The 26,714-nt window shown below is 42.6% G+C and overlaps 1 protein-coding gene across 1 annotated transcript; it reads left to right on the forward strand.

The window, feature by feature from the left end:
• The first annotated feature begins 835 nt into the window (after positions 1-835).
• On the forward strand, positions 836-26,654 carry mxd4 (MAX dimerization protein 4). Its single transcript, XM_051383819.1, has 6 exons — positions 836-1,092; positions 1,774-1,873; positions 5,491-5,520; positions 18,044-18,158; positions 20,091-20,253; positions 21,539-26,654. The coding sequence occupies exons 1-6, from the start codon at positions 1,029-1,031 to the stop codon at positions 21,700-21,702; spliced, it is 636 nt and encodes a 211-aa protein (XP_051239779.1). The 5' UTR covers positions 836-1,028; the 3' UTR covers positions 21,703-26,654.
• The last annotated feature ends 60 nt before the right edge of the window (positions 26,655-26,714 follow it).

A 26,714-nucleotide genomic window follows, 5' to 3' on the forward strand; every position in this document is an offset into this window, starting at 1 on the left:
GGACACTTAGGACTGAGAAATATTTGTGACCTGCAGAGCAATAACTTATCTCCTGTGCATAGATGTATTATAAGATCTTATTGTTACTTATATTAAAGTATAATTATACATCCAGGCTTTGTTCCAGCTCTGGCTCTGGTTGTATTAAGAGTTCTCATCGATGCATCTGTGCCTGCTACCTCTATTAAAACTGCTTTTCAAAAATAAGGTGGATAATATTTAAGAGTTTTCAAGGAAAATGGTGTTGTTTTACATTGTTTGACTGTATTTTTCCTCAACTTCATGCAAATAATGCTCATTTAAACTCTTCAGAACTCAGAGGCCCTGAACTGTTTCTGCAGCCTTCATACAACACTTTCATAATGACTTGGGACAGGAAATGAACACAGAACACAAACCCTGTGGGTAATTCTGCCATGTCACATAATCATGATAGGAAATAGCTGACGCATATAAACCAGCCCTTGTTGACTAAATGCCGTTGAAATGTAGTTTACTTTTATGGTCCAAATCCAACAGCATACTTTTTTGAGAAGTTATTAAATTTGGCAACAATAAACCAACACCCCAAGTTCAACTATGACACACGCCCAGAGTTCTCCCCAGCCAATCAGAGGCAGGTTGTAGTCGTGTCAAACCAATCAGCTACGCGACGGGCGGGTAACTCAGACTGTTGCTAGGGTATGTCCCTGATGACTTTTAACCCGTCAAGCCAATCAAATCGCGCCTCAAGCTTTGCCGCCCGCTCATTGGCTAAGACGTACCCAAAGAGCCCGCCTACACGCTTTCCCTATTTGACAGCTCCGCGGTCACTCACTTGTGTGAGTTTTAGTTAGGTGCTGTTGATACTGCCTGTAGTTTGGAGTCACCAAGACTCAGAACTGAATATAGCAGCGTACATACATCGCTCTGAAACTGTTTTTTTTTTGTTTTACACTTCCATTCCATCACTTCATGACTTGTGCATTTGTGTAAATAGATCACGTCTATTTTATTTTTTTAATTTTATATAACAAGACAACAGCGAGATGGAACTTAATTCTCTTTTAATTCTGCTGGAGGCTGCAGAGTACTTGGAGAGAAAAGACAGAGGTATTTCAAGCTAAACTGACAAGTTGACAGGGGGGTTTCTAGGCCAGTGATCAGTTCGTGAATGGATCAATAGAGACGGCAGCTAGCTTAATGCTCTTATATGTAAAGTTTTAACGTGCCCTGCCATAGTGCAGGTATGATGTCACTTCACAGACAATGGGACATAGACCAGGCGATGGGTGCAGACCGGACCCAGTAGCCTGTATGCGAGAGAAGAAACAGCTGTATTTTATTATTTAAAGTATGTCATGTATTTATGTAAGTGTGTTTGCAGTGTTTCTAATGCAGGGTATGTGTTGTGTATACTCAGAATGCAGTGTGTGTGTTTTTTTTTGTGTATTAGCTTCTTCGGAAATGAGTAAACAAGAGTGACATTGAAAATATGAGCCAGTATCATAATGACTGATACTCATTAAAATTCGCATGTAGCATCAGCTGCTCAGATTATAGACCCTTGCTAGAGGCTATGCTGTGCTATATGGATGTATTGGAAGTGATTATATTGGTGATCGATCGCGTTTTTGTTCCTCTTGAAATGACATTTAGGCTCCACAGCTATTGCATGTTTTACTATTTCCCTAAATGACTCATTGACAGCTTTTTTTTTTTTTTTTTAAAGAACTATTATTACTCTTGCAATGCAGACATTAACATTCATTTTGTTTTGTTTTTTCTCAATAGAGGCAGAACACGGTTATGCGTCTGTTTTACCGTACAGTAGCGACTTTTCCAAAAAGAAAACGAAAGCCTCGTCAATTTCCAGAAAAACTCAGAACAACAGGTAAATATAATTCTTGCTTTTCTTTTGTTTATTTGTTTGTGCAACTGTCAGCTTATAGAAACTCACACACACATATATAAAAATAGTGGAAGGGATAGGGGGGAGAGAGCTGGTTTCATGCACACTGCCATCTTTCTGCTGCCTGGGCTGGGCTCTCTGTTTTGGTCTCTCCAATAAACACTGCCACGCGTACACTGTCAACTCTGCTGCTCCCACTCTCTCTCTGTTTCACACACACACACACACCTAAAACTCTCCCCATGCTGATAAAAAAAAAAACACACACTCGATATGCACACAACCTTTCGTTTCTGCATGCTCAGTCTGTCTCGCTCAGCTATCACTTTTGCCTCGAAATGTCTTTATTTTCATGTGGTTAGTGTGTGTGTGTGTGTGTGTGTGTGTGTGTGTTTTGTGATGTTAAATGAAAGTGTCCTTTACCAAAGGGGTCCCCTGTCCCCCCCCCCACACAGTTCATAAAACCTTCATTCCGTTGTTGTCTGTGAGACATGGGAGATCGAAGCTTCTGATCAGAGCATCGATTGCTCCTCATTAAACTGTAATTGACGCGCCTTCACCCGGGTTTGACCCCATTCACATGCTCAGGCCATAAAACAGCAGAATTATATAAGTAAATAAATGTTAAGTTTCAGTTTCGGTTCTAACTTGCCCTGTGGACAGCTGGTTAAAGGTCAATTAAACTAGCAGGTTAACATTTAATTTAAAAGGCCGCTAACAGGGCTGTTATTAATATTATTTTAGTTATTGATTAATCTGCCAGTGTTTTTCTCTATTAATCAATTCATTGTTTTCTCCATAAAATGTCAGGTGGCATCTTTAAATCCCCTGTTTTTAATCCAAAACCCAAAGATCTCTATCATACATTTAATAGTATTTAACAGTGAATAGATTATGTTACGATCCACTTATCGATTAATCAACCAGTCCTTTCACCTCTAGCTGCTAATGACACAAACACACCAGGTGGTTCTTCACTGTGTTGGTCTGAAAGGGGGTTTAAAATTGAGTGGATCAGTGTGGGACACGCCCTCATCAGGAATCCCTTCTCTCCTGATGTCACATGACTGTAATTTGGGGACTTTTATATTCTAGGCTACATGCAAATAAATCTTCCATTTCCCACAATTGTGCAACAATGAACTCTGTCATCTGTTGCACCTACCTGTGATATGTAATGAATGGGTTTTTTGGTCAGACTCTCCAGAAGTATTTGCATGATGTGTTCTAGTTTTATTCCCAAAAGTGATCTGATTAAAAAAAAAAATTTCCTGTTGGCTAATATTAGTTTAGGGAAGCACAGTGAGCCTGATTTCATCAGCAGTGACTTACGTCATTTCATGTACAGCACGCACAGCATGTTCACCTGCGGTATCACTATTGTAATGACATTGGACAGACGCCGTTTGGAAAATCTGAAAGTGATATTTGTATCCGTCTGTCCACATTCCTTTCATTTAGTCTCTGACGGAGTAACACAATTATTTTTAAGTATCTGTGTGTGGGTTAGGGTGTGTATGGGGATGTGGCAGGTGGGTGTGGTGGCTAAAACAGTCACCTATACTGTGATATACACCAGCCCACTAGGGTTCGTGCACCAGACCTGCTTTTCCCTCCTTTTTCATGTGACTGCTCTGAGCGCAGAACTCCCAATTCCCTTTATACTCTCCTACAGTTTTTTTTTTTCAAGCATCAACAGGATGCTGGGGGTAGTGCAGTAAAAACATGTTTCGTGTTTGAACTTAGGCCGTATTTTCAGTTGAACAGAAGCTAGCTGTTAGGTTAAAAAGCACAATGCGTTGCTTTGTAGAACCCAAAAACTGGTGCCATAGCGTTTAGTGTCATGATCGAATCTGCAAATTAAAACAGATAACATGTTTTTCTATGCTGCAATATTCAGGGCATGTGAAAAACAAAACAGTTGACAGTCTATTACTCTACACAGAAAGAAGAAACCCTGGTGGAGTTTCCTTTTTTTACTCATAGACTGTTGTTAAATCAAAATGCCTCTAAAAAAAGATGGAGACCTGGAACTTTAGTGGTGAGAGTTTCCCTGTTTCACCTCCCTGTCACACTAGATATGAAATTAAAAATATAAATAGCGCAGAAAAAGTCCAGCTTAACTTCTTTTGCATCCTTGAATTCCTTTCTGTGAACGTGGGAAAACATACACAAGGTCCTCTGAAGAACAACTCATGGCAGTTTTACAGTCAATAAAAAGGGTGATATTAGGTTAATTTACAGGCCTTCGATCACCAGGGCCAACTTTACAAGTCCTTTGCATGCCACACCATTCTTTTACATAACATGTAAAGGTGTGCATTAACCTGCTGTTATTACAGATCCTTGTACAATCTCTTCCTCTGAAAGCTGCAGAATGATTTCCTGGTCATGCTCTGTGCTTTGACTGGGACGTTTCCCCAATATGTGCAGGTTTGAATAGCACAACTTCCTCCTTGATAAAATAAAACTCTTTGTCGGCCTTTTGGACCAGGTTATTAGCGGCAGTGCAACATTCTGTGCTCTTCCTGGGATGATTTTGCGCAGACGCCACATTATCCCAGTTGCACGATTCAACTGTAACCCTGTTTTTGGTGCAGCAAGCGGTGTCGTCGCTTTGCAGAAGCCTGGGCCTCCTCGGCACAGCTGTGGGAACCACTGCTTCACCCGCACAAGGGCTCTCAAACAGCGGAAAAATCTGAAAAGGCTAGTTGTCTGTCTGGTCTTTTGTTGTTGCTGTTTTTGTTTTTATTGCCGTGGTATCCATGGCGTTCTCATGAACAGAGGGCCTGTTTGAGATGGACTGCAGTGCCCTCGCTGGTCCGGGCTGCACATCAGGACAGGGGCACTCCTCGGAATAGCCCACACGCTGAGGAATTCTGCAGCGTCTAGGCCTCCAGACGTCTGAGTGTGTTTTTATCCACGCTGCTTTTCAGCCAGTGTGCAGCAACAACAGCTGTGTGTGCGTGCTGTTTGTATGTGTGTGAAAGCGGGCTGGCAGGAGGAGGAGGAGGAGGGGGTGGGGGTGTGTGTGTGTGTGTGTGTGTGGGGGGGGTGTTGTGCCGTGTCACAGATACTGCTCTCTCTCTCTCTTCAGGGTCATTTTGGCCCTCTGCTGCACACTGGCTGACAGATGTCATACCGACATGGAATGAGATTTTTTTAAAACTAGACTCCATTTTTGCGCTCATGGATGTCTATTTCCACAATGTGTGATGAAGCCTTTACATTCCTTCTTTGTGCCTCAAATTCAGAATGAATGCGCAGCAAAGGCCCAGTTTTGGGGGTATTATGATATTCTTTCTTACTTTATTGTACAGCAGCTCTAGGATTCAAAATCCCCTAAAGCCACCCGGAGGCAGAAAGAAAGAAAAAAGCAGACCCTTCTTTTTTTTTCAGAATGTTTCTGAGATCTCCTGTTTCTTCCAAACTTCTTGCTTTCGTCCGTCTTTTGGATCAAAACATTCACTAACCAGGCCACCCACCTACTCTTAAATGACATGATGTGTTTTGAGGTGTTTGTGTAGTATTTTGACAGAATGTTGCTGCCCTTACCGCCCTGACGCTCATCCTTATCTTTTGTCTCTTTGTCCTTTCAGATCGTCGCACAATGAGCTGGAGAAACACAGGTAAGGTGACATCAGAGGCTCGCTTTTGTCTGATTTGCATGCTTGTCTTTGGCCAGCACCCTTTGACTTCTTTACATACTTAGTGAAGGGATGCTGGCTGCAGGTATACGTCAGATATTTTTCCTCTCAGTCAAAGGCACAAGATCGGATCGGGGGGTCATCTTCAAAGAGATTTAATCAATTAATTCCTCGTGTCGGAGAATGGATAATAAGCTGATTTCAAAGAGCGCCCTCATGTTGATTAGATCTGTCTCCATTTCACGGATGAAACTCGTTACCTTGTATGGAAAGGGAGTCCTGTCAGTAATGTGATAATCCTGCCCAGACTGACGCTGTGAACGGAGAGGCGGGGTGAATCTGGCCGTCGCCCACAGATGGCACACACACACACACACACACACACACACACACACACACGTCGCTCTACTACCCTTGGCATATTCCAGCTCAGTTTAGTTGTTTTTTTTCTTTTCCTGCTTTTTGGGTGCAGTTCTCAGCTTGTGGTGATGTGTTACACTTGCTCATTAAGAGGCACAGACGTCTTTTGCTCTGTTTTGACTTCACCAACAGGGGAAGTAACTTCACAGATCCAACGGTTTCATGCCAGGAAGCGAAACCCCCTCTTTGATACAACAAAGCCAAGCCGCTTTAGGGAAAAATGATTTTTTTTTTGCATCAAGGTCACCCAAAGCTGATTCTTTTAAAAAACTGCCTGCCACAGAGGATTTAGGAAACAGCTGATGTGACTATCAGCATGTGAGCAAAGGCTGAGATGGGTGTGTTAGCCTGCGTGTGCGTGACACACAGTCAACCACGCTGAGGGATTGGGGTTTGCCAGTCACATGTCTGGGAGTGAGTAATGGATGTGTTGTGCAGAGAGAGAGAAACAAGTGCAGACATATTCCTCCCTGACCTGAGAGACGGAGAAGACCCAGGCTGATTATTACACTGCAGGTGTTGAGACAGAGTTACCTCATGTCCGATGACGGGTGTGGTTGCTGGTTACCAGTGACGTCCAGCCAAACTGACAAATGCAAGTGCCAGTAAAGTCTTCCATAATCAGTTTACTCACTTCCCTTATCATCACAATAGCCACAAGTTTCTTTAAAAAAATGATTTCCAGTGCAGTGTAATGACTGTAACGGTTCTCTTACTTTTTCACTGATGTTTTGGCCATGATGTAAGAGTTTAAATAAATGAAGTGGCGTTTAAATACGCTGCAAGTCACACTGCGCTGTCGTTGAATCAGTCAATATTTAAAAGTACTTTTCTGGCATTGCTTTTTTTTCATCCGTGACTGTTCGTAGAAATGTTAGCCTATTTACTTGTAATGACGGGCCCTGCAGTGACGAGGTGTCATTGTGATCCTTTGCAACACAATGCATCCTGATACAACCCCTGTCTGGACTTGGAGCTTCAAATTACATGGTCATTACTCCCACATACAGGTGTTAAAGGTTGAAACTGTGACTTTAGCAGGCTTTAGCGCAATTGTCTACAGTGCATGTGTATGTAGTGTATTATACCTGCTATAGTAACAATTGTGACACTCTCGTCACACTAAATCATTTATCGAGCAAAAATAACAAACATTTGCTGGTTTCGACTGTTCAAAGTGTGGAGTTTTGTATCCTGAATATCTTTTGGTTTTGGGCTATTGGTCGGACAAAGCAAACACTTTGAGGACACCCCGCTGTGCTCTGAGAACATGCTGTCTGCCTTTTTCAATGATTTCTTACATTTTAGAGACCAGACGATTCATCCGTAAAATAATCAAGAGGGTGATTTAAATCTGATCTGTTCCAAACCTATTTGTGTGCTACTCAAAGGAATTTTCATTGTCCTCGGTTGATCTTTGTCTGTCTGTCGCTGATTCAAAAGAAAACCAAAACTCTTCAGCTGTCCTGTTCAACCAGTTTAAAGAGTATGTGACCAGTTTGGAGCATCCGCACAGCGTCAGTAATCTTCAACAATCCAGGTATCGCTTCCAAAAGCTTGACCTCCCTCCCACACACTCAAACGCCACTCCAGGGAGGTGCTGCTGTTTGAGCCCTGACTCACTGTCTTTGTTTGGTCATGTGTCGGTGTGTTTGGTGCAGCACAGAGCAATCCTTGTGTTGTATGTTCACGTGGTAGACAAGGTGACTGATGAACGTCTGGTTTACACGCCGGAAGGCACTGAATTGGGTATTGTGAAATAGTTTATTAATAATGCTATCTTGCAAATAGGGTTAAGTAACTGGAATGTCTTGTTCTGTAGGAGTACCAAAAGTATAATCGATATATATTTTGTTCCTACAAAAGAAATCCAAGTAAAGACCAATGCCTTACAATTAGATCACCAAGTATTCAGTACCATCTTTCAATACTTGGAAGTTTTTGTGCCAAATAAGTTTGAGGTTCAATACCAAGCCCTACTTTCAAGTCATCTGTCCATTTTAAGCCAGGGTCTAATGTGACAGCTTTCAAATATGTTTCTTTGCCTAAATTTGTCCATTTCCCGGGAACACCAGGCTCACTGGCTGCTGCTCAGCGATCTTATGCATGCTAGGTGTCTCTCATGAAACTGACTGCTGTCTTGGCAGCCGTTCAGGAGGCACCCTGCATATATTTGTGTCCCGTTATCAGAGTGAGACGTCTGGGTGGGTGCCAGCAGCGTCCCACAGGGTCGCCTGTCCTGCCACAACCTGCTTATCTGCTGCAGCCCGAGTGCAGCCGTGACAGCTCTGTATAGACCATCTTGAAGGTGACTCTGCTTTTTTTCTCTCTCTCTCGTCATTGCATTGCATAGGCCAAAGCTGCGGAGCATCAGCAAAGCAAATGCTACTGTGAGATTGGTCTCCGCTGGCATTGCTTCCTTCCCATTTCTGACTTCAGCCGCTCTTGATCATGCTTATGACGACTTGTCCGCACCACAAGTTTCCTTTTCAAGAAACACCAAGAGATTGCGAAACTACAGAGGTTTTGTTTTCCCACATATCACCTGTTTACAGGAAATCTGAGTCCAGTCGCGTAAGGCTGGGTATCTGGTATGTTTGTGCTGCTTCCCTCAATTGAAAAAAGGATTTACAGCTCTATTTTTACCTTTCCAGACACAGACACCGCCCATGGGTGTCAGGTGCTCTTGGTTTCATTTCTGAGATCATTCAGAAAAACACTTTCAGATTTTGTTTGCAGATTGATTTCAACAAACAGTATTCTCTTAAAATGCATATCGTACCGCAGATAATGTGCAGCAACTGTGCGACACATATTGAACTTAACTTTAAATTTACATGCACTTCATGGACACAGGAGCGTGCACTCAGTTTTGTCACGGTCTAATCCTTTCTCTAATTAAATTTACTCTCCCAGTGTCTTCTACTCCCAGCTGTGATGAATGACTTCTTTGGCTTTGAGGAACTCTTTCCCCCTCGAGTGAAGCTCCTGTGTGTGCGTGTGTGTGTCTGTAGGCCGGGCTGTGCACCTCACTGTGCTGTTTGAGTTATGGTGGCGTGTCGATGGGAGGGAGGGCCGTCCACAGCCCTGTCACTTCACCTACGTGCCTTACTACTTGTCTCCTTCGTTCTCCTGAGATCACATCTGTTTTTTCTGTTATCTTTTTTTTCTCCCTCTCCTTATTTTGGCTCTCATTTTTCAATGCCTAAAAGTGTCTGAGTCAGCAGAAATGTGAGACAGTAGGAGAAAGGCAGCGCTCCCCTCTCACAGAGGGCCTTTATCACTCTTTTCGGGCCCTCCTGCCAACACTCATGTGTGCCCGTTTTTCTGCTTTTGAGGTATAAATCTTCTTTTGTGACAGTGAGTTTATGTGGAAGAAGGCCAGGCTTTGATGGGCCTGTTAATCCTGTTAATCTACATTGTAACGTGGATTATAAAGTGCACATTGTGAATACAGCTGAAGTCAAGGTCGTTTTATGTCCACATGCTGCTTTTATAAACTAATCCATTTTTGTCATGTTTGCCTCTTACAGGCATCAACAAAGCGTAGTTTCTTTATTCTTCCAGTTTGGGTTTTGGTGTGGCATTTACATGCTCACATGATTGCACGTGGCTTTTGTACTTAAGTTCCTCAAATGTCACACTGTCAGTTACATTCCTCACGTGTGTGTGTGGTGACCTGGAGTCATTAGGCTTGCATTGGCAGATAATAAGCCATTAATGAATGATGTTCTGTACGTGCCATGGTCTAAACAGTAAGGCACATGAAGGCCATGTAGTAGTTTGTAGGTAAATTCAACGTGAAATCTGTGATGTTAGAGTGTTCTTAAGGTGTGCTATATGGATAAAAAAAAAAAATTTTATGGTGAAAGTTGTGAAAAATGGCCATCAAAAGTGCCCATTTGACGTTTTCAGATGGCTTCAGGCTGGTTCCAACAGTGCAAAAGTTATTCAGTTCACCATCACATAAGACAGAGAAACCTGAAAATCCTAACAATTGGGTATCTGGAACTAAGGTTCTGTTGAGCATGTTTTACTTGACAAATGACTTAAACAATTAATAAAATAGTAAATAGTTGCAGATTAATATTCTGTAGATAAAATAAGTCAGTGGTGAATAAAATAATAAAAAAATAAATCAAGGTATTTAATACATTTGATGCCAAAATCCTGCAAATCTAATGTATTGACAGTACAACATAATTGCCATAATATAGTCCTGTGATGGAGAAATACCACCAGATGTATTACGGTTATGTATAGACGGTTGGCACATTTCTATCCTCTCCTGATGTATTTCGTCATATTGCCCAACCTTACGACAGACTGGGTTTGTCCCAACTGTTAATACATTTACTGAAGTCGATGGATGTAGCTTTACGTAGACAGTCTGGGTTGTAACTCTTGAGAAGCTGTATGTAGACAAAGAATAAGAAACCGGCTACAGCTGGAGGCCAGCAGCAGAGGTCACGTGGAATTTCTCCACCCTGAGGTCACCAGGCGCTTAGAAACTCTCTGGCTTGCTCGGGTCAACCCTGGCCACGATCGCAGAGTGGCTGCACGTACATCAGTCGGCAGTTGTGTGTTTCTTTACTGGCTTTTTGTACAGTCACACAGAGATATTTGAGAATGCGACCGCCGTAGACCTACATTTAGGTGAGAATGTTCCTGCTCCCTCTCAGGTGTCGCTGCTGCAGGGCTACACCACCATTCTGTGTCAGTAAACTCGGTTCACTGCCACAAAGCAGCTGATGCTCATAAAAACTGTGTAGGGGCGCACTTTAACAAGGTGTGTGCTTAGCTTTGGGGTGGATTTCAAGGGCAAGGGAAGACAATTAAAGAAAGAAGGTGAAAAAAGGAGGTGGAAATTGAGTTGTATGAACCATCCATGGTTTGGTCCCCGCAGGCCTTGTGTGAGTAGAGACATTCTTGAGCGTTGCTGAAGGGAGGGACGGGAGGCAGCGTAGGACGTGGCTGCTTTGTGTGTCGAGCAGGCAGCCTGAAATTCAGGTCAGCAGAGTATGCACACATACGCAGGAATGCAGAGTTAAGTAAGAGAGTCTGTGTAGGGGGGAGAGTCCTGTGGGTGGATGGGGGTCACAAAACTAGTAGGCTAGAGTAGAGCGCTCTGCAACCGCTTCCACGAGTGAATATTTGTTTGATTATGCATTGATAGAGATGGATTAGAGCTGCAGGCGGTCTGTCATTCATCAATTTGTTTTCGTCTCTACTTGATTCTCTCTCGTGTAGTTGTTTAATGTTGTGTACGACAGCAGTTTGTAACCTTGTTTGGCTTGTACACCCTAAAATGAGTCCTTGTCACAGAAAAAAAGTAGTGTAAAGTCTTACAAAATGATATCTTGCGGCCCCTCAGAATTATCTCACAGCCTTTTAGGTGGGTCCGGACCCTTGCGACCCCGCCCCACCCCACTATTCTGAAAGTAAACAGACAAACTTTTTACAGTAAACATGGAAGCTGGAGTCATCTCTCACGCCACTAGATCCTGTGTGTTAATCATTGACAAGGATTCATTATAACAGACACACACACACCCCACCCCCACCCCCTGTGTCAGGGGAATGTGTTTATTGAGCTCGCTGAACTTGTCTCTGCTAGTTCGTCCAACATTTGCAGATGTACTTTTTCAATGCACGCAGCGGAAGGCAATTAATGTCCAGGTCTGTCATTTGACATTGTGTTGAAATGATTCAGGGATACACAGGGAGATCTTTAGTCTGACCCCCCCATCTCTATTTGCTCACACGCTTTCCTCTTTAAATTCTGTTTGACATCTGTTTTTCGGTTAACACCAGGGTAAACTGACTGTGCTGAGGAAGGGATTTTGTTATGATCCACTCTCGCACAGGGGATTGTTTCACTACATGAAAAAAAATCAAATGAATCTAATTACTAGGCATTCCCTAGCACGCCCGGTGGAAATTCCAGTTTGCTTTGTGGAAATACTACTACAACGAGTGAACAACAAACTGCCTAATTCTGCAGTTTCCTGTTGTTTTAATCACCAGTAAAGCATGCAGAGCTCATTCTTCAGTGTAATTCTACGAGTAGTGAAGTAACTAGGCCACTCCCTCTGTCTGCACTGCTGTTGTGGTTGTTTGCTGCTTGTGTGAGAGAGTCGGAGTCATGTGAGAATGAGCTCCATGTTCCTGCCGTCAGGAGAGTTCATTTATGGGGGCCTTGTATTTGTCTGTCTCGCCTCACAGTTGTCACTGCACACAGTGGGTGGGTGTGGTGTCCTCAATGACAGAAAACAAATACAGCTCAACCCAGACAACTGACATTTCATATCAGCATGATAAAAGCGTCTCGTGTCTCCCCGTGCCTCGCTGTGTGTCTCTGGTCTCGCTGGCGTGGGCAGCGTGGCAAACCAGTCTGTCACTTTCACACGAGCTTCTTCGGGTGCCTTCTCATTGTTCTACCCTCGTGTTTTTCTCAGAGACGGCACATCGGATCCTTTAACGTAAACATGTTCAGGGCAGGGCAAGAGGGTGACAGGGAGACTGATGAAGGGCTGCTGAAAGGCCCAGTGTGTGTGTGTGTGTGTGTGTGTGTGTGTGTGTGTGTGTTGTGTTTGTCGGCTGGCCCCTGGGTAGGGTCCCTCACCACCTTAAGAATCCCTCCATCTGTTTCATACTCCCCAGGAACCTGTCAGCCAGATGTGGAGCCACTTCACTGGCAACCCCAAATTCCACCACCTCAATATGGTGATCCACACTCACGCAACGCAGCCCCCACTTTTTATTTCACATAACAGAGCTGCGCTGTAAACAAGGGGCCAGATGCAAAAAGTTTTTGCTTCGGATACAAAGAGTTTTGCTACAAAATATATTTAACATATGAAAGTGTTACTATATGATTGCCAGTACAGGGTAGAAGAATAATTTTTTTAAGGGATAAGAAAAAACTAAGAAGAACTTTTTTATAGTTTTGGCCAAATGTCGTCCGATAGGGTAAGAAACACAACCAGCCAGACATTCGTACTGCCAATAAGCAACCCTACAGGTTAGGTAGCGAAAACAAAAGGCAAATGGTTAAATTATCCCCCAAACTGACTTCCTGGTTCAACTAAAGAACTTTATTTGGAGGTAAAACCGTTTATAGAGGAAAATACAGTATGTCAGACTACTTTTTAGCAATGTGGTCATGCTTCCAGATCGCAGGAACCTGGTGATTGCAATGTTATTATACCTGATAAGAAAGTATAAAAATAAGATCCAAGTTGTAATGGACTGGAATCATCCTTTAAGCCCTTGAAAACACAGTTTAGATCCTCTGTATTTTGGAGACGTTGAATGACAGATCGCATTTGCATTTGAGATTAAACGATTGCATTACTGTACCTGTTTAAAGCTGAGCAGTGAATCCTTCGTGCTGATGTCTCGTGGGCTCAAGTCAAAACAGCACCAGAGGCCTGGTATAGCATTCTCTTTTCTTTAAACCCAACGGGGGAACAAACCGAGTCAGCTCTGGCAGCGAGAGGAAACATTGCCGTGGTGATTCTGATGACCTTTGACCTTAGTTTAGCGGCTTTGGCTCCTTGCCAGACAAGCCACTCGGTCCTGTGCGTATGGGTTGAGGAATGCGCTGGACTGCAGCGAGCTCATTAAACAGTGCAGTGAGTGAGGGGTGAAGGCCCGTTGTTTGCACTGGCTTGCCTTCTCAGGCCCTGCAGCTCTTTGTGTACCGATAGATCTCCAATCCCAGAGCCCTGGACGGTCCTGGGACACTGCTGGCACCAGGACAGTGTGTATGAACCATTATGTGTGTGTGGACACAGTGAAAACTGGTCACCACTTTTCTTGCAGCATACACAACTATCCTCTTATTGTGCATCCATTAGACATATGCATGCTGTTGCAGATGCACCGCTCGCCTTTGACTTGTGCAGCGAAACGAGATATTTCACGGTTGTTCTCCTTCCAAGGCCTGAAGTGTGAGCACATCTGTGAGAGAGGCCTGGTCCGTACCCAGTAACCTTGAAGCGTAAGTCAGCAGTTTAAATAGCTTGTTCCAGTTTCAGCAGCGTGCAGCTTTCTGAGCAAACGTTCCTTTTTTTTCTCCTCTCCTCTGCTTTTGCTTTGTTTTGGCACTGACGGAGAGGGAAGAGGAGGGGGAGGAAAGGCCAGAGATCAGACACAAATCATCTCGTGGTACTCTGCACGTGAGAACGGTCAGGTGGTCATCTCCCCGCAGACATGACTTCGGAGCAAATCAAATTGCAGATTTACTATTAAATCCTCAACTGCAGAGAAATTGCAGGCTGTTTTGTTTTTGCAGCTTTAGCAATTTTCATTTTTAGCATAGTCACGAAATGCTAAAAAGCAGCTAAAATGCTGATGTCATGCCATAATAGTGCTTTTTTAAAAATTTTTTTTTTACTATTTTTGAGAAATCTGCTCTCAGTAACACTTTTTAAAAACACATCCTATGAGTATTAACTTATACTTACCTACAAAACCTTATGTGACACCACACCAATAGTCACACACTGTGACACTGTTCATGACTGGAATATCAAAAGACAGTACTATTTACAACCCAGACAAATTGGAAAATTTGATGTGATTCAGAACCATGTGGACCTGGTGGTGCGAACTGTCTGCTCTCCTTCATAGACACAACATTCGCGTTCATCCCACTTTGTATGGCTGTTTCAAGCAATCTGATAAACATTGCGTGACCAGGGCTTGGTTAAGGAATAACAAACGTGAGTGAGAGAGGGTCCTAACCCCCACTCCAAACTGGCGGTGCACTCCTGAAGAAAAATAGCGAGCGTGTCTCTCGGCTGCTACGAGGGAGCTGTCAGGGACATGCTGCCAGGTTTAAGTAGGTCCTGTCTTATTGATATGCATCAGAAACTTGAAGCTTTTCTTTTGAAGTGACAGAATTGTTAAAGTGGATTGTTCTCAACAATTAAAGAAAGAGCTAGTTTGACGATTGCTGCATTGGATGTAAGGAGTGAAATGTGCCATCTTTAATACTTAGATTTGTGTTTGAGTTTTTATTTGAAACTGGTAACGTGACGGAAGTAAAAACAACATAAAATAGGACAAGTTGTATTACTACACACAAAACAACTTTAAAAAAGTTCAAAATAGTTAAAACAAGCCATGTGTCTTCACTGTCACCAGTTTGTAAATTGCACTTCCATAACGATTTTCAATATTAATTCTATGCATATTACTTTAGGTTTATACCAAAATTTTTGATGGCTATAAGAAAAGTTTCTTTCCTTGTATAATGTGTTTCCAAAATACGTTAGTGAACATTTGTTAGGAATGGCATATTCCATATTATCCTTTACAGTTGTATTGTCATTGTTCCAGAAAGGTTTTCATTTAGTGCAACTCCAGAAAAACTCCAGGTCACCACGGTTGTTGAGTGGCAGGTTGTCTGTTTCTGATTTAGGGTGTAATGAAAAGAAGTGGTATTTCTGAAGGCTTGAATACCAAACAGTCATTTTTATTTTTATGTGGTAAAAGCAATGGTCAAAGCGCATCTGTGCACATTTCTATCCTCTGCATGCCAGGTAAAATATGTGGTGAGCATACAGGTGGGGCCTGTGATAAATAAGTCAGTAAAAAGGCCAAAGTTTTCTTGGGGGGGGGGTAGGTAGCCAGGAAAAGTATTTGGGGAACGCCTTGTTTTTGTTTTTCATTACAAGAGAGGGAGAGAGGGGGGAGAACGGGGTGCAAGATGGTTGCCCATTGGCTCAAGTTACCCTTTGGATGATGTGTATGGAGCGCTGCCTAGTGCAGCTGAGCACACTGCACTCAAAGAGGCCTTTTTTCAACCCAAGAGAAAGTCATCCACAAACTCGGACCCCTTTCCCTTCCAAAAAAACACTCCTCTCCCCCCTCTGCTGCAGACCCCCAGCTCCTTCCTGCCCTGCTTCCCCTGGCCGCAGTCCAAGTGCTTCATGTGGCTCGACTGGGGCAGGTTGGAGGTGGGCCCCCACCCCTGCCCTCAGAAGACACTTGTTTTCCAGTGGGATGAGGGTGTGTTGGTGTTGGCAGGGTGGAGCAGAGGGGTGGAGGGGTTCAGCTGATGCGGGGGAGTTGGAATTGCCCCCTGGGAGAGGAAGACATAAAAGAACCGGAGCACTTTCGCACGCCCTAGTTTTGGGAGCGCCTGTATGCACCTGTACAGAGGTAGAGATGGTTTAAAGGGCACTTTTGATAATTCTTTTTATATATACTTATATACTATTACAATCAAATCCCAGGAAATTAAAGATGCAATTATCATTTGGAACTTTGGATTATTATGTTTAGTCACTGAGACTCTCTTGTTGCCCACAATCCGTCTCTGACTGACCTCTGAGTGAAACAGACGGGGCTAGTGAGAGGGTCTTACCTAATGTGAAAAACACAGGCTACGCCCTTCCTGAAAAAGAAAAAAAAAAATAACAGGGAAAAGATTGTGTATGTGTGCATGTGTGAAGTGTATGTACTAGCTGTGCAGTCCTGTGTGCTCGGCTCTGCAACCAACCCGAGAGAGCTTCATTTTCTCTGATTAGGTTTATTGTGGTTGCGGCGATGGCCAGTAGAGACCTTGCATTGTTGAAGTTTGTTTACCGTTCAGACAGAGTTAGCCAAAGGAACGGGAGAAAAGGGGGAAGGCTAGCTCAGAACAAAGAAACGGTTCATGGACAAGCTTGACTAATGGACGATTGAAAGGCCTTTATGAACAAATTTGAATGGACCAAGGACAGTCAGGGGAGGTAATCTGCTGATAAAAAATATGTGAATAAAAGCAGTTCTTTGAAATAATGTACAATATCCATGCAGAGTCAGTCAGTGTCCACACATAGATTAACTTCTTGTGACTATCGCTGAATTAACATCCAAATGCTGCATCCAGTGAGCTGTTTTCTCGTGGATCCAGGGTTGTTGCCCCGTCGGGCTTTGGCAGGGATGCAGGCTTTTTCCCGGGGGGGCCACAATTTGTGTCTTGAGTAACCAGAACAAAATGAGAAACTTTTGGTCAATAATGATTATTGCATCCGGTGGTTTAAGGTCTCTCCCTCAGTTTTAGGGTATAGCGAGGTTTCCATCTGGTGAAATAAATTGCTGATATGGACAATGGTAATGCACCACAGGCAGACAAAAAGAGTAAGATAAAGCGTTCTTTTCTAAAAAAAACAGGAAAGTCTCCAAACCACAGCCCCAATTGGCTCTTTGAATGTGTGTCACATGTGGGTGGACAGTGAAAAAAACAGCTCTTATTGTTGAGCAAAGATGTAACTGCTGAGGCACTCTACTTTACGTAATATATCTATGGCGACAAGTTGCCACATTTCTCTCCATAATAGACCTTTTTCAGAGGAGAAATGTTGACATGAAATTATAGGGTAAACACAGTTGTTATGATGATACTTATTAAGGTTCCGTTCCATTAAGTGTATTAAGAGCATTTCCAGTGAGCCAGCGTGTGCAATAGTGGCACTCTGACTTTGTTTGACCTGAATGGAACTAAACCTTAATTAGTATCAGTCAAAATTCCTCTGAAAGAGTGTTACTGTATCAGTACATGACCTTTCCTTTCTACTAGACTGGACTTTGGTGAGATTGGTTGGTTGAATATCTAGTTAGATGTTATGGATCGGATGAGCTATTCTCAGTTTAATTACATAGGAGTCCGACTGTATATTTATTGGATGCTCGATATAATACGATTAATTAAATTTAGGTTGGTAGGAGTTACACAACATTGGTAAATAGCCTTATATGAACTATTTCCAGACGAGGATGTGATTTCTCGCAAGGTTTTGAAAGTGGTTTGTTGGAGCCTCTGTGAGCTTTGAACATGTGTAACCGGGGACGCTCTGCACCTTCTCAACCCTTTGAATATGCAACGTCTCGAGCCCAAAGTCACAACCTGCATCAACACTGATCATGTACTACTCAGCTGCCTTTCTCACTGGTTATTCGAGGAACAGTATTTGTTTCCGCCCTTCAGGGACGTGTGGATGAAGCTCTCGTCAGTCTGTTTGTGTAGGTGCCTTCTCGCCTTTCTGCTGGTGGATGTCTGCTGACTCACCTTGTGCTTGTATGTTTGCAGACGTGCCAAACTACGACTGTACTTGGAGCAGTTGAAGAAGCTGGTGCCTTTAGGTCCAGACAGCACGAGACACACCACACTGAGCTTGCTGAAAAGGGCCAAGATGCACATCAAGGTACTAAAAAAGGAAAAGAAAAAAACCCCACAGCTGAATGAAAAAATAAAATGCTCTAGTCGTGTTCACAACATGTCTGATTGTTTTGTGGTTTTCGTGACTCTTAAGTTAGCCTTTCAGAGCTATAATTTATTAGTTGTTCGACAGATAAATGACAGCAATTTTGATTACCGAGCAATTTATTGAGCAAAAATGCAAAACATTTGCTGGCTCCACAATGTCAGATTTTAGTATTTGTTGCTCTTTTGTGTCTTATATCACTGTAAAATTGTATGTCTTTGGTAAGACAAAACCAGCAATTAGAAGAGGTTACTGTGGGCTCTTTAAAATTATAAATGCCTTTTTTTTCAGACCTTTTTAGACTACTCAAACAATCAATCAAAAAAAAAAATCAGAGACAAAATATTTGTTGTAGCTCTTGTGTAGAGTAAAACTAGAAGAATGTCTCCACAAAAAGTCCAGTTCGTCTTTCATTTGAGCATTTCAACTCATGCTCTACCTCTTTTAGCTGTTTGGTTTTCTCTTTAAGTGTTATATTGTTTCCTAATCTTTCAATCAGAGCGGTTCAGGGCCTGCCAGACAAAATTGCTCCCAAGACTGAAAAGGAAAAGAAAAAAAAACACTAACAAATGAGTCAACAACATGGAATATACAGATCTTTGGTGGCTGATCTGTAGATATGTAAAAGGAGATAATTGGATGTTAGGTTTGTGTAACTCCTCCTCCCATGGTCCATTAACTGTTGCAGCTCACACACACTTAGAAATATCTTAGACACTTTTTAAAAAAAAAGCATGCAGCAAGAGCAATGACAGAGAAGAGCTTAAAAAAAACATCAGTCATATTCTTTGATTCTTATGGTTGCCATGTAATCGATGAACTGTAACTGTAAGTACAGTTTAGGACACGCTGTACTGGTCTCGCTGTTTACAAGCAGCAACAGTGTGGTCGGTGGAAAATCCAGACGTAGCGAGTTTTAACCCTTCATTTCCTGTTTATCGTGCATGTCCTCTCTGCTCAGATGAATTCCGCTAATTCTCGTCAATGTGTTGTGTCTTCTCGTATCACAAGAGGCCACGTGTGTTGAGACTTCGCTTTGATTCACCACCGAAAACTTTCATATGCAAATGAGTGCAAAAATCTAATCCCACATTGAGTCAAACCTTTTACCAAAGTTGATGTTTATTTTTATTTTCTAACCTATAAACCTCATGCAGTCACTCGGGCCACTTCCTTAATACATGTTGAAATTTGTTGTTGTTAAATACTCTCCTTTTGTATCCTTGGCAGAGGTCTGACTGGCAAGAGATGATAGAAAAGAAAACTGGTTTTGCTTTCACATATATGTGTGATAACATCAGTAACAGCATCTAGCATTCGAGCAAAGATCCACTGTATCCAACATCAACAGTAATTCTAAAAATAAGAAAGAAGAAAATCTTCTATTGTTTATCGATACTCTTTGTTATCTTTTACTGCAAATCAATACTTAAAAAAGAGCTTATTTTATAGAGTTAAATAGAACTAAGAAGAAATGTGTTTCATAGGTAGCTTTTCTGTTGTTAGCCTCAATTGGGTGTATAAACATGTACTTTTTTCTTTTATTAACGAACATGCATAGTATGTAGAGTGCAGCAATGTCTTGTCTCTTTAAAAAATGCTGGGAATAGTCATTTATACACTGTATTATTGTGTGCCTTTACTACACAGCAGCCAAAAGGTCAATAAGTTTTGGGTTCCTCTTGCAAAGTAAAGCAAAACACATTACGAATGAAAGAAAAAAATAGAGCAGAAAGACATTTCCCGCAGTGACCTTTTGGGGGGGAATGTATATTATCTTTATGGTATAACAAAAAAAAAATACTGTTAAACCGTTAAAAGACAGGTATGAACATTGTCATTGATTCTTGCCATTTCCATGTGTCTCTGCAGAAGCTGGAGGAGCAGGACAGGAAGGCTTTAAACGTGAAGGAGCAGCTGCAGAGAGAGCACCGCTACCTCAAACGCCGCCTGGAGCAGCTTTCTGTGTCCGGATCTGTAGAGCGCATCCGCACTGACAGCATGGGCTCTACCATCTCCACCGACTCCGAGCAAGGTATGCCGGCTTTAAAAAGTAAACCAGCTGTGCGTAAGTTTCTCGACTGGATTCAGATGTGTGTGCCATATTCTGAAATGCTTTAACTGGCAATGTACATGTAGAAGTCACGCAATGTGCAGCTCTGCTCTGTATTGTGTGGACAATCCTGAGCGTTGTTGTCGTCAGGGCTTTATGTTAACTATGTAAATCAAATGTAGATCACCTTGATATTTGATGCAAATCTATAACGACCAAGGTATGGCTCAGGCTGAGGTTGACACGTACGCCTGTATACCCTGAAGCTATATATGTTTGCAAATAGCTCAGCACAACACTATGAGTGCTTTCATGTGCAGTGTAAACCCAGTCTGAGCTGTTTGGCTGTTTACATTTCTCTCGCTGCCTTGTTTGCAGGCGATGCCCCCAGGGTCAGAGGTTAACGCCTTGCATTGCAGATTAGGAAATCTAGCACTGCTCTTTAGCTACGGATGGTGGGAGACTTCATGTCATGTGGTCTACCGTGCGCTTGTGCAGGTAGTCACGTTTCGTGTGTCGAAATGTTATAAATACAAACAGTAATGTGTATTCTCTCAGGTCGGGGCCATGATCTCTTGTCCACTACTGCGGGTTCTATTTGAATGCTGTTTCCCTGAAACCCCAGCCAATCTCACGAGACTCAAGGCACCAGTATACTCCATTAGAAGTGCTTGACAGTCAGTCGAACAGTCGTCGGAATTAGTTCGAACATTTCTGTAACTTTCATAAAACCAACTATCTGACAATGACAAATCTGCAGCAGCTTTTCACACTACGAATGCTTTCTAGCAGAGACTGCTTGGAAATGTGCGCCGGTATCCGCATATTTAAAAGATTTATCTTCTCTGAGGTCGCCTTTGAGTGTGGCCGTTCATAACAGCTACAAACGCTTTTGATGTGGTCGGACAACATCGTCGTATGATCTGGTTCACCCGAGTTTAAAGGTGCTACGTGTTGCTCACCAGTGTCACATACTCCCCTGAAAAATGCTTTGCTCGGACTGTTACAGTATGTTTGCTAATCCTGGATGAGGTAAACACACATGCAGTTGTTTATCAATGGATGGGGATTAGCTGTGGGAGCACAAAGATCTGCCTGTTTGCCCAGAGTTAATGGTTGCCTAAATCCGTGTTTAATCCACAGGCGCAGCAGGCAGCCTAATAAATATGTCCACAGTTGGGTGGAAATAAACAGTTTCCCCCTCTCTTGTTCTGTTTTTGAGCAGCACCGAAAATAACCTGCCGTATTTTTTTCTTTTTGCGTGCAGAGGTGGACATTGAGGGTATGGAGTTCACCCCCGTCGAGGCGGACAGCGTGGACAGCATCAGTGACGGTGAGGAGGAGGAGGACCACTACAGCCTCCAGAGCAGCTCCAGTGACACCAGCTACACAGCAACACATTCCCACAGACTGCAGCCACACCACTGTTAAGACACCACGCGGCCATCCATCTCTCTGCCAGCTCCCCCCCTCCACTGACCATTTTGCAGTCGCCAACGCCGCCCACTACCTACATCAGATCAGTCCACAACGGCGGTACACCCTGAACATGATCCTTCTTTTCCTGGCCCTGGCTCTCCAGGAATCACATGGGGCTGAAATGCCACTCAAGCCTTCCTGACCCCCCTGACCACTGACCCTACCTCACCCTACTGTATCCTGCCTGAACCCTCCCCCCCCCGCCGCCCTCCCACTGCCCTCACAACCCCTACCTAGTGTTGCCGCAGGCTCAGAGAGACCAGAGCAGAATTTGTGGTTTTCAGTGGGGACTTTTGTGATGTGGTGGAGAGCTTTGACTTGTTAATCAGGATTTTGTAAAGTGCGTGTTTATGTGTGTGTGTGTGTGTGTGTGTGTTTGTGTGCAAGAGAGAAAGACCAAGCGAGGGAGTTTAAGAGAGGTCAAAAACAAAATATAAGCTTCATGTAATCTCTATGAGGCAATAAGACGGACGAGGCTTAGCACTAAGTTTGTGATGTAAAAGGTGAAGCACTTCTGTTCATTCTGCAATATATAACACAAACAAACAAACAAACTGTTACTAACATCATAAAGTATCTTTCCTTTACATGGTAAGATTTACAGGAGTAGCTATTGCAGATGTCCTGCACGCTCCTTTGAAACGTTTGACTGTTGAAAAAAGCGTTAAAGATTAAAGGAATAGTTTGACATTATGGGAATTATATTTATTCGCTTTCATGCAGAGAGATGAGAAGATTGACACCACTTTCATATCACTGAAGCTAGAGCTAGTAGCCGGTTAGCTTAGGTTAGATTAATACAAAAAAGAGGATATATAGAAAAGGGAATGAGTTAGCCTGACTTCGTCCGAAGTTCAGAAATATGCTCACCAGGACCCAGAAAGCTCACGAATTCACATGTTATATCTTGTTTGTTTAATCTGTAGACAACGAGAAGTGAAACAACGACTTTATATGGATTAAACAAGCTAGATTTAACTTTGTTAATTTACTGGGCTCCTGAGGTGCTGGTGTGCAGATATATTCAACTGTTGGACGGAGCGAGGCTAGCTGCTTCCCCATCGTTTCCAGTCATTGCGCTGAGCTAAGCTAACCGACTGCTGGCTGTAGCTTCAGATTTAGCGAAACAGACACGAGAGAGGTGTCGATCTTCTCATCTAATTTCCCAAAATGTAAAAACGATTCGTTAAATCTTTCCACTTTTTAGGACCGTGCCAATGTGCAGCGGTGCTTCTGCAACTGCGCGACCCGCAATTGGACTTCCAACAGCTAATTCTGTGGATCTTCGTTACCAAATGTGGCCGATTTTTGGCCAAAGACAAACTTAAAAAGTTACAGAGCTGTAGCAGAGAAGAAAGAATGTATATATGTACAGTTACAACCCCTCATGTCTCCCTTTGGTTGGGTTGCCTAACCACTACTCCACACTACTGACCACTACACTATACCACCCTATGGTGTGGATGGAATACTATGTCAAATAGAAAAAAGGAGTTGCCTCAGAACTAAAACTCTATTCCTTAAAGATTGATTTGAATCTTGTATTTCCTCAGTAGCGAATTGATGTAGCAATAAATACAAGAGGCAGGTGCTTCCTCTGAGTGTTTAAATGATTCTGGTGAACCATGAGGTGTCACGGGAGACTTTTTTTCCTTTTACCCTTTTACCCTGTAGATGGCACGCGGGTGCTTACAGAGACAGGACCTGGAGAAAAAGGGGCGGTTCTCCTTTTTCTTTTTTCACTAATGGATCCTTCTCGGTGCTCGCGACGCCATTTACCAAGAATTCACATTTCTCTACAGCTCTGTTACTTATACAAGCAGTGTTCATGTGTGTCTGGGTGTTTTTTTTTTTGTGTCCTGGTTAACAAGTCAAAGCTGTAAATGTGGAGAAAAAAATTGAAAGAAAAAAAAAAAGGGCCAGCTCTAATGATTTGTTGTCTGTAGAGGCGTTCATTTTGCTAACTTAGCTAACTAATCACTTTCAGTTGAACCTTTCATTTACTATAACAAGAATAATAATCATATTTCCTCTCTGCTATCTGTTGCTTATTCTGAAGACCAGCGTGGATTAAATTTCTTCTTTGACGGAGGAGGCGCTTCTGTCGCTCTCTGACCATTTAATTATCATTAGGCCTCAGTCTTTGGCAGTCTTTAGAGCTTGGCGTCCAACACTTGCAAAAATTAGGGCCAGTCCACCATGGCAGGTCTGACCAAAAAAACATAAAAAACTACAAAAGACTCAAAAGTAAACAAAAAAACTTGCATTACAAAAGAAGCTACTTGTCAGTAAAAGTGATATTAGCCAGTGTAGTCTATATTTCTTGTATAAAATTTTGTATTATATTTTCCTAAATGTTCTCTTGTAATAAAAAGACAAAAAAGAGTGAATATGTATATCTATCTATACATATATATATATATATAAAAAAATATATAAATATGAGAGACAGACAGACATGAGGCCAGGCTTGTTAAAGGGAGATTGGGGGCAGGGGAGCTGATACACTGGCCCCTCTCCCTTGGGTGACTCTCCTGCTGTCATTCTGTGCCTTGGTGAGCCTTCATCCTCCTCCTCTTCTTCCCACCTCCTCACCCTCTGCCCCTACTCAGGTCACCCCCCCCCTTCCTTTTAATCTCATCCCTCTTCTTCTAGTCCTCTGGCGGGGCTGAAAGCTTTGATTTCAACCCATACCATGCCAAAACACTTCCACGAGCAAGGGGGGCACTTGAAGAGAAGACCTCATTTTAAATACATTTAAAAAAAAAAAAAAAATGCCCCTTTGGTCTCTACTGAGAAGCCGCTGTTGTTGTTGTACACCGTGTCCAGGCACTCTCCACCCTCTTGACGCCCGCTCGTCTGCCAGTGCCGCTCTCTGTCACAAGAAAAGACAAAAAAACAAAACACACACTGGTAAACTCCCATGGCAGCTTCCAGTCGCCCCGAATGGTCACCAACGGGGTTCAAAACTTCTGGGCTTGAAGCGTGTTTTTTTTTTTTTTTTCATTTTACTATTATTGTTTGACTTGTTGACTATGTGTTTGTTCAATGGGAGTCACTGGGAGAGGAGCGATAAAAGAATAATCCAATCGATGGCAGCTTAAGGTGTTATCCTCCGCGCTCCCAGTGGTCCATCCCAGAAATAGTGTTACCCATTGATCAGGGGACCTCTTGAGACACAGCAATATTACCATCTTGTGCTTTCTGAGGGAGGGTGGGCGGGCAGGGTTTTTTTTTTTTGGACAAGCAGTTGGTTTTGCTTTTGACTCTGTGGTGTATTTTGTTTTGGTGACCAACTCTATATTTTTGTTTTGATGAATTTTACCTCCTATCTGCACTCTCTCCATACACTGCAGGAGGGCAAAAAAGAATTAACTAGAGATTAAAACAAAAAAAAAAACCTTTTTGGAAAAGCTGTTTTTATTCTTTTTGTCATTGAGAGTTTACATTCATGTCAACAAGGATTTGTACATGACTGTTTGTAGCAAAATAATGTCCCTTTTCAGTTTGTTGGTCAAATGAACAACTCAGTACACCATATATTAATGGCATAAAGTTATTCTCTTGCACAGAACCTCCCAGTAGAAACGTGACAGAGTGAAAGGGATGAGGGCCAGATATGAGATTATAATTTTTCAGTGGCATCATTGAAAAATATACATAGCACACACAAACACTCAGAGCGAGTGGTTTCTGAGCAGTGGACCGGACGTGGTAACATTTTGTTTGAATGCTGGATGGATAGTGTAATTCTTTTAATGATGTGCCTTGGAAAAAGTTATTTTCTTTAAAAAAAAAGCAGAGATTGTACCATTTAATGAAGACAGTTAAATCAGTCAGAGTTGCTCTTATTTTGAACCCCTTTGGAGAAGCAGCAGAAGATGTTACTGCTTCCTTCTCCACTGCAGAAAGGTTAACATTTATTTCAAGAAGCTGAAGGGGCGCTTCGCTGAACTCCTGTTAAGTTCAAAGCGTTATTTAAGAGTCAACACGGAGACGGACTCAGTTTAGAAATTGTTGACTTCAGAGCAAGTACAGACAAGGTTTGATATTTGCTTTCATGTCGCTGTTGCACAGAGATTTTACTTTAGCGTGTTTTGGTTTTCTAAGCACAATAGCAGTGTGGTGTTTGGGGAAGTCAGCAGGCCGAGACAGAAAAAGAGAGGGTGGGCGGGGGGTTGAAATGAGGGTGGAAGCGTGGAACCAAGGACAGTCTGCACAGGGAGCAGGGTCGAGGCAGAGAATGCCTGTGCGCAGATAAAATCAGATACACAGATGACACCATCCTATGTCTGAGCCTGCTGAGCAACGGTGCTTATAAAATCAACACAGGGACTTCCATTAAATATTATTCCTGCCAAATAAATAGTCACTTTTAAACCTTCCATGCTGAATGATTAGTCAGAGTTCCTTTATATAATTCCAGATGAATAGCTTTAACTACTTGTAGGCTTTAGGTCAGCATCCCGCTTTCCCAGACCCCAGCTTTTATTTCTTTTCTCCTTAGTTTTTTGCATCTTTATGTATCGGGTGACGCTCTACAGTCGGATTGCTCTACCGGCATTTATGGTTCATCTTTTGTACCCACAGGAACCTATAGGCTGCAAGGGAGAGCGAGCTGGCTGGGATTTAGTTGTTGAGGAAGAGGATGGTGGGGACTTTATTTGGGCTGACGTGCTGTGCAGAGTAGGGAGAGTTCTGTGCCAGAGACCTGTGAATATGTTCCTTTTTAGCAGATGTGTAATATGCATTCAGAAGATGTTATATAAGTTCCTTTTTTTTTGTTTTGTTTTGCGTGCGAGTGTGTGTACACGAGTACCTGGTGCTGGCTACATTTTTAGCAAACACTTGAAGGTATTGTGTATTCTCTCATTGTAATATAATTAAAATGTTTTATACATAAAGTTGCCACAGCCTCATTATTGCCTGTTAAATGATTTATGAAACACTGTATGGACTGTATT

This window comes from Dicentrarchus labrax, unplaced genomic scaffold, assembly GCF_905237075.1.
Source record: "Dicentrarchus labrax unplaced genomic scaffold, dlabrax2021, whole genome shotgun sequence".
In the NCBI taxonomy this organism is placed as follows: Eukaryota; Metazoa; Chordata; class Actinopteri; family Moronidae; genus Dicentrarchus; species Dicentrarchus labrax.